At 53.1% G+C, this 8,622-nt stretch overlaps 1 protein-coding gene across 1 annotated transcript in view; it reads right to left on the bottom strand.

Annotated features, from left to right (window-relative positions):
- Positions 1–8,622, bottom strand: part of LOC104076762 (serine/threonine-protein phosphatase 2A 55 kDa regulatory subunit B beta isoform) — a 12,738-nt gene that overhangs the window by 3,276 nt on the left and 840 nt on the right. The window contains exon 2 of the mRNA XM_009577751.1: positions 6,409–6,573. Within this exon, the coding sequence (XP_009576046.1) occupies positions 6,409–6,573 (165 nt within the window). The remainder of the gene's footprint in view (positions 1–6,408; positions 6,574–8,622) is intronic.

Genomic DNA, 8,622 nt, shown 5'->3' with positions numbered 1-8,622 from the left:
TATTCATCAGGAGGAAATCTGATAACATGTCAGGTTTTTTAAATAAGAAAAGCAATGGCAACAAGAGAAAATAAAGATCTGAGGCAGTCTGTGGAGAGCATCTGAATGCCATGACTTGTCTTCGCTGTAATCATCACAGGTTTGCTCACACCAGGTCGGCTGGCTTCGTGAGGCTCGTTTTAATGGCTGCATCGTTTCCGTCATGGATGTGTGTATGTGAGATATGTCAAGGCTGGAGGTGTTCAGTTTATAGTAGAGGGGCAAAACAAAATTGTTGCTGATACTGTAGAAGTAGAAAATGTTAAATTGCAGATCAACTATTAAACAGGAAAGGCCTTAGAGAATGAACCCAAAAGCTGAGGCAGCACTGAGACAAATCAGCAAGGGAGAGACGTCAGCGGAACAAAGAGGGCTGGGAACGGCTCTCCAACACCAGGTCCCGCATCCCTCTGGCACAGCTGCAGGGAGCATTCCCACTGGCACGGTGTCACATTTGCTCTGCTCCCCACCAGCACCCTGCTGCTCCCTCCTCCCGCGATTCCCCATCCTCCGGGTCCTGCCCAAGCAGCAGCGGAGCGAGGGCTCTTCCGTCCCCTCGTGCCCGTGGGGGAGTCGACGCCAAAGAGCAGCGTGGGTTGCAGCGATGCCCAGGAAGGGGCTGGGGCAGGGTTGATGCATCAGCCCCTGCCCAGTGGGAGAGCAAGGGGGTCCCGTGCAGCACCTCCTCTGTGCCGAGGAACTTGTGCACAGGGCGAGAAGGCAGGATCCAGCCATGCACTGAGTCTAGTGCAGGATCCAGCCGTGCACAACAGAGTCCAGCACAGGATCCAGTCCCGTACGCAGTCCAGTGCAGAGGAGCCATCGACTTTTTAAAATTCAGAGCAGCTAAGAGGTGAAGTCTGGTACAGGTTAACTGCATCTTCCCTACGCCAGTCTCCTCGCCTGCTGTACTATCGCTCTGATACTGGGAAGCAAAAACCAGACCTACCAACACAGAGAGCAATCGTTCAAAGGACATTCTGGAGACAACCTCCCAGAGCTGCTGCCTCCGCACTCGCCCTGCGCTGGAGCACCCCTCGGCCAGAGGGACCCTCTGTCAGGGCAGCTTCAAAGCAAATTGTTTTTTTTCACTCATCAATAAATGTAACCACTCATCAATACATTTAACACAAATTCAAATATTGTCTTTTCTTTCTCACTCCTCATTTAAACTCTAATCATGACAATTAGCAATGCAGACTGGAAAACTGAAAGCACGGCAAAGCTGCACTACACCGTCACCAAGCCCAGGCTGGGGCCGTGGCTGTCACTTGGGTCCCTCTCAGTGGGCCCAGTGTCACCTCTCAGCTCAACCCCAACACCCACCCTGTTAGAAGCGAATGATTCACCAGGTGGAAGTTTTGATTTCAGATGAAGACAGCAGAGCGTTGCAAAGGCAAAGAGGTTTCCTGCTTTACTAAATGAGCTCAGGGTGGCACAAGAGGCTTGTTCTTCACTCCCCTGGAGATTTTGCACAACCAACGAGTTAATTCTTAGCTTGAGGCTTTCCCAGACCTATTATTCTGTGTAGCAAGACATTGTTAGCTCCTGCGAGGAGTTGGAGGAAGGAGATGATTAGTTTCTGGGGGCGACACTACCAGCTCAGCTCTGCTCCAGCTGAAACCTGGGACAATGAGAGCTCAGCTCAGCTGAGCTCAGCTCACCCCGCAGGTTCCTAGTGCTGCGCAGGACTGGCTTTGTCTACACAAAGAAGTGAGTTTTCTAACGGGAATCAGATCTCTGTTCTCTACTTATATAACCTTTTTCCTCTATAAAAGGCTTAGCCGAAAAAATAGGTAAAGAGAACACACTGTTGGCAGGAGTGAGCGTGTTTTGCTGGAGCCTGGTTTGGCTTTGCAGAGTCGGCACTCTTTAGTTTCATCCCTGCCTGTGCCAACAGCATGCGGCAGCCCCGGATATGTGGCTCAGAGCCTCTCCTCTGAGCTGGCAAAGGTGATTTCCAGGGGTGAGGCCAAGCCTCTCCAGGCATTTAGAGGACACCCGCTAGCCAAGTAGCAGAGTCACCTACCGGCAAGGCCAGACCATCACCCGGCGGGACGTGGGCATCTCAAGTCAGGGCAGGCAGCTGCGGGAAAAGCCCTCTGCTGAGCTGCAGCACACTGCAGACAACAGCAGCACTGGGAGCACCTCCCCAAACCCAGACACCTAGGTCGGAGAAGTTAATTTAGTCCAGATGTGGCTATTTTACCCCTGTACTCCCCTCTCTTTGGAAAGACACAGCTAGCAGAGCCCAGCTCCCCTCTCTCTTCTCCTCCTCCTCTCCCCCCCTTTTGTGCATCCTGAGTTTCAGGTTGCACCAGATGACCAGCTGCATTAAAGCGACTTGTCAGATAAAAGGACTTTGGATCAATCCATCTGAGCTCTGCTTGAGCAGGCAAGTCCTACACGATAGTTATTCCCTGCTGAGCTTTTGGGGTGTTACTGAGACTGGCCACCAGAAAGCACGCTGTGGTTTTAACTGGCGGCTGTGTTCCAGCATGGGTCTGTATTAACCTGGTCGAGATGAACCTCCTCTGACAGCGCACTGGCATGGGCAAAGCCACGTCGCCATCTCTGCTGGGCTCTGGCTCACCTGTGCTGCCTTCTGGCTCACCTCATGCCTGCGCCATGAGCTCCCTCGCACTCCCTCGCACACCCTGCAGCACGATGCCTACCCTCGGGCAGCGCCTGTGGGTTAGGGAGTGAGGGGGACGCTGGCCCGGGGGCTGCATGCCACTCGTGTGCAAGGTGGCCCGTCTGTCCTGCGTACTAAAAGCAATGGAGCCACTTAGTGCGTAAGCCCCGAGCGAGGCATCTGACCCCTTTGGATTTCAGCTGAGGCTCCAATTAATCTGGTAATAAACAGGGCCCCCGTGGAAACCTGGAGCAGCAGTTGCACAGGCAAATACAGTAACCCTCTGTTTCTTCTTTTGCTTCAAATAAGAAGTCAAAACTCCACCGATAGTTCACCTAAAAACAAAATTAATCATGATCATCACTGAGGAAAAGCTAAGCTAGCACAAGCAGAGAACTGAGCTTTGCTTTATATCGGAAAAATCAACTCTGCAATCCGCTCTCAGCCCAGAGGTGCAGGAGCCTTGCAACCACAGGCTAAGGAGCAGGAATTACTAGTCTGGTGCCAATTTCCCCCGCGAACTTGAGTGATTTGCTTTTCTGCCTCATTCCTCCTATTTGTAGTGAGGCAACAAAACGTGTTGCTCTTCCTCACGGTTGAGGTACAGATTAACGAAGCGGTTTTGGCAGCGTGCTCTGAGCACCAGCACGGGCCCTGGCAGCCCCAAGGCAGGACGGGGGGAAGCTGCTGTCTGCAGGGTGGCTGGGCCCTGCTGTCCCCAGACCCTGCCAGCACTGTCCCCATGGCCACCGGGCAGCAGGGCCACAGCCGCCTGCTCCTCCATGGGATGCCCAGACCCTCCCCAGTCCTGGCGCTGGGAGCAGGGGGGCTCTGCCAGGATTGGGGTCACAGCACTCAGGCAGTGCCACCCAGTCCCCGATGGCGGAGCAGAGCGGGTCTGAGAACGAAAGCACGCTGCTGGGCAGGGCAGGGGCTCGGGGGAGCTATTTTTGCTTCCCGGCTGAAAGCTTTTGTGTGGCTTTGCTCCTGCTGCAGATGCAGATCTGGGCTGCTGAGCTCATGGAAAAGATTTCTGAGCACTAATTCTCTGTTACACAACAAACCTATTTTCCTCCGACACTGAGCAGGAGCTGCCCTCCCTGTGCCAGCTCCCTTTACCAGCCCTCCTTCCTGAGACCCTTCATCAGCATTCTCTCCGTGGGGACACAGACCAAACAAAACCCAGAGATGGCCAAGAAGGGCTGCACAGCCCACAGGGTGATCCTGCTTCTCAGGGAGACTGGTGGCCTTTCCACCACATGCTTGGAAAGCAGCAGCGATGCCGAGTCTGGCTGGGTCTTCCTCACTGGGGCTTCCCCAAAAGGCAGCAGTGCCTGCCCAAACACAAGGAGTGGGGGGCTTGTTTTGGAAATACATCTGCAATATCAGAGGGTAAAATCTGTAAGCTGTCGGTTACCTTATCAAAACAGCTTTGTGTGCTGCTTATTTCTAACCAAAGCTGAAACTGTTTTCAGTAAAGAAGAAATGTTTGGTAGCGTTGCTGTAAGGCAGTCAGCAGTGAAAAGACAAGAAGGCAAAGGTCCCCCTTTGGGAAACGGGCTGTACTTTGAGCCTTTTGTTTCAGGAGATTGGTAGGTACAATCACAGGTGGCTCCTTAAAAAAAAAAGTGGAAAGCCCAACGCATTTTGCTATGGGGAAATAACTGTAGTAACCCGCAATTGGGTTTTTCTTCACTTTCCCATATGCTTTTCAAACAGGATTACTTTTGCTGGCGTTACCAGCTGCTCCAGGAATCCCCATCGCCCCTTTGGCTTCCCATGGTGCTTCGGACAATGCACGCGATTTCCTTGTGCATGGTGTGCCCGGGTAGGTATCCCCTCGCAGGACCACTGTCCCTCTTAGTGTTGTACCACACAGCTCTTCACATCCCTGCGGAGCCGGCATTTCTGTATGGAAGCTGCTGTTGTCTCTTAAGCCAGCTACATGGCTGGAGATAACATGCACAATGTCACAGATCGCAGGAGCCTCAAATAAAATGGGCAAACAAAACTTAATACGAGAAGCACATAAGTAAAAGCTGGCCCCAAGCAGCAAACTGCATCTATCTAAATAAACATGACTGGGATATGCAGTGCTATCTTCTGCATTTTTATTAAATATTGACAGTTATTAAATGTCTCCATTGGAGGATTCGCCTCCAAAAGCCAATGTTGCTTTTCATTTTGAACTTTGATGAACTGTCTCAATTTCGACTCACACATCTGCTGAACTGCAATTGACTGAGGCTGATGCTTCTGAGAGATGGAGAGAAATCAATAAGGAAATGTCACGGGAGAGGTCAAACTGAGCCGGGATTCACCGCTGGACGGTGTGCTTGCGGAGGGCTGGAGGGACGCAGCGGTACCCAAACAAAGGGAAATGCTGGGGGAGGCTTCTGCTGCTGAAGTGTCAGGAAAATGAATTTTGTTTGCTCGTTAATTGTGTTCTGATTCTCAGCTGGGAGCCGTCACTGTAGGACTGCGAGACACGGTCGGGAAATGTAAGAACAGAAAGGTGTGTTTTGTTAGGATTTGGGAAAACTGCCATTTGATATTTCCGATTCTCCAGTCAGCGAAAGCCTTCCTCTCCATCCACTTTACTCCAGTTTAAAAACAGGTATCAGACTGCAGCTCAAAAGCCCAGAAGCAATAGCTGGTGTGCAATTCCCTATCGCCTCTAGGACCTAAATCTGAAACACACCCAGGTGCTCTCTGCATATAGATTATTAGCGTGGGGCTCCAGTAAATTGCACCCGGTTTGTGCATCTTGTTCTCGTAACATGATCACACTTTGAATACTGAAAATCTCCTTTATTTCCCACAAGATATTGGCCATTTTCTGAAGGAAACTCAAACAAGAACAGGAGACACAGGGGTTTAGCTGTCCAGTCACACAGCACAGCGGCCCTTGTTTCTGCCATATTTCACTGTCTTTAAGGCAGTTTAGGATCAAAGGACCAAAGTTCTTTAGGTCTGTCCCATCTTTGTGTCTTAGTTACAATACTGCGCTCAGCACGGAGCTGCCTTCCAGAAACTGCTAGGGCACAAAGAACAGCAACAGGTATTTACCAGCCCACCCATAAATGCCGTAGCTGTTCATGCCGGTATTTTACTGAGCAGTCGCTGATAAGGAGAATATTTCCAGTAACGACCTCCTGACACATACAGGCTGAGCAGGAACCAAGCTTAGCTGGCTGCCTCAGCAGCAGCTCACTCATCGCATCAGCCCAGCGAGGACCAAGGACAAGCTCCCTAGCTGCCCAGCTTACTCCAAATTTTAAGGGGGCTTTTCTGCACATCCTGACCCCTGCGGCATCAACCACAGTTGACAACAGGACATGGGGCTATTTGGACAAACAGCTTGAAGAAACACAGCACTCCCTGTCTTCTGGCATTGACAGCTCCATAGTTGCTGCGCACCAACATCCCAGTGACCGCTCAGACCCGCTGCTGACGAAACATCATCGTGGGGTTTTTAACATGCTCCCCCAAAGGGTGCGGGGTTGGGACCAAGGGGAAGCTGCTCCTTTCGGGGACGGGCAGGACTGAGGGCAGATGGCCATGGGAACGCTCAGGGGCAGGCACGACCACAGCCCAGCACACCCCAAGGGAGGATGGGGTGAGGTGGCAGGGCAGACCTGAGCCCAGGTTGGTCTCTGCACTCCCTTTTTTGGACTCTTTCAACCCAAAGGGGACCCCGTCCCGGCCGTCCCACTGGCAGGGGCTGTACTCACACTTGGCGTGGCGGTCACAGAGGGCAGAGGTGCGCATGTCGCACAGCCGGATGGTGCCTTTGCTGCTGCTGTAGACAAAGGTGTTGCAGTGGTGCGGGTGGAACTCAGCGGCTGTGATCACCTCCGTCAGTTCCTCCATGTTGGCTGGCTTGATGTCCACGATGTCTGGCAGGGCGAGTCAAGGAGCCCCACGTAGCCTGGCCCAGACCCCGCTCCTCCCGTGGGGTCTCCTCCCACTGCCCCTCCTGCTGATGTCTCTGGGCACCCGGGCTTCCCCTCGCCCCTGCAAACCAGGTGTTCCCAGGAGAGCAGCACCATCCTGGGGCAGAACCGCAGCGCCGAGCCGGGACCAGCCAGCGCAGGGGAAAGCCAACATCCGTCACTTTTTCTGTTCAGCCGGGGACCACAGCTCTGGTACCATGGCCTGGACCCCTCTGCGCAGCACGAGACCTGACTCTGCCCATTCACCCCAGGCCAGAGTAAATGTCTTTTATTGCAGCATCGGGGCATGGTGAGTAGCTGCACCAAAAACAACGGAGAGGAAACAAAACCCAGAGCCCAATGACCAACAGAAAACCACCTCAGCCCAGGCGTGGCTGCCTAGGGATGTGTAATTTCCAAAACATTTCACGTGCTTGGGCTCAGTGAAATGCTGGGTTGAAAACCGAGCTGCAGACCCTGTCCCCAGACCCGGCGGATGGTGCCGGCAAGGACCTGCACAGCCCCACAGAGCACCCCGGTGCCGCAGGGGACGGCTGACAAGCGTCCGTCCTGGCCTGACGCCAAGCCAGTGGTCACTGGTGGAAGTGGCTTCAGATCTTACAGTGCAATCCAGACACGCAGCATGGGACGATTTACCCACTGTGCAGAGGGGGAAAAAGAAACAGCAGCTTTCCTCACCCCCTGGAAAGCAAATTAAGATCCTGCTGTTCCTGGCAAGACAGGAGTTTAAAAAAAAAAAAAAGAAGAAGATACGAATTTCTCACCCATGTGAGGTGTTTTACAACAGCAAGCATTCCCGCAGAAGAAGCCGCCACAGTTCACAGCCACTGAGTGGTTTCACAGCCTGGCCGTGCTGTGGGTCCGCAGCAGAACCTGGATCCCAGTCCAAGCCAGACCTAAACCCAGCACACGGCCCTGCGGGACAGCAATCGCTCCCTCCCAAACTGCCACGAGTCTGGATGTATTGGTGTTTGTAAGGCATGCTGACAGACTGCAATGAGAAGCGGTACAGGACAGCACTGTGTCACAATGCTGCTGCGCTCCCCATGGTTCTGTAGCGATCCTGCACTTCTGACCCGCAATAACATCTCACGACAGCCCCGATGCTTTGCTCAGCAGAGGTTTCAAATCCCATCAAACTGTGCAGCGGGTGGGTGACATGCACAAAACTAAGAAACTCCAACCCACAGCACTGCCTCTTCTCAACTCTCAGTGAGGCAGGGACCAGATTTGTTTTTTGTCAACAAAAGTGAAAATCAGCTATGTACTTCTCACCACCCCGGGCAGGCAGGCGGTGATGCCGTGGCTCTCCTCCGCGCCATGCCAGCATCACCCAATGCCCCATCAGATACCCTGCGGAGAGCCTGGCGGGGCTGGTCCCATGGCTCGGCCAAACAGAGCCAAACCGGGGACACCCCGGTAAGGGGCTCCAAGGCACTGGGCAGAGAGGTGACACCCGACACACCAGCAAGCCAGTGGGATGGGACATCTGAGTGGACATCTCTCTGGTGGTGATGTTTCTCCATCAATTCTTAGCAAGCATTTTGGGTGCTGCACTTGCACCTTGGCCAAACTCCCTCAGGCCACCTAAACTCTCTGAGGTTTTACCCAAATTTAGCACTCCTCAACCTTCTTCCCCAAAACGCAACACACAGTGCAGCCCTGCTCAACCGTACCCACTTCGAGCTCCCACCAGCCACACGCCTGTGACTGCTGAAATCCTCTCCAGCTGCCTAGATTTGCCACATGCCCTGGGGATTTCTCAGGAGGAAATGCTATATAAATATCATCGATGATTAGTGCCCTGTTGTTATTATTTCTGATGTGGCTGTTACAAGGGTGACTGGCACGACCTCATTTGTACGACTGTGACTGGCAGCCTGTCACCCCACTGCAGGGTATAATGGAGACTGCATGATTAATATTTCCTCTCTCCGTCTTCCCCAAGGCATGTGTCTTCTCCATCACCTGCGGACTCCCCTCCCTCCCGCC

Source organism: Fulmarus glacialis, unplaced genomic scaffold (genome assembly GCF_000690835.1).
Source record: "Fulmarus glacialis isolate BGI_N327 unplaced genomic scaffold, ASM69083v1 scaffold2465, whole genome shotgun sequence".
NCBI classification, from domain to species: domain Eukaryota; kingdom Metazoa; phylum Chordata; class Aves; order Procellariiformes; family Procellariidae; genus Fulmarus; species Fulmarus glacialis.
The sequence above is the reverse complement of the archived record's forward strand: the minus strand, read 5'-3'. Positions and strand labels throughout refer to the sequence as shown.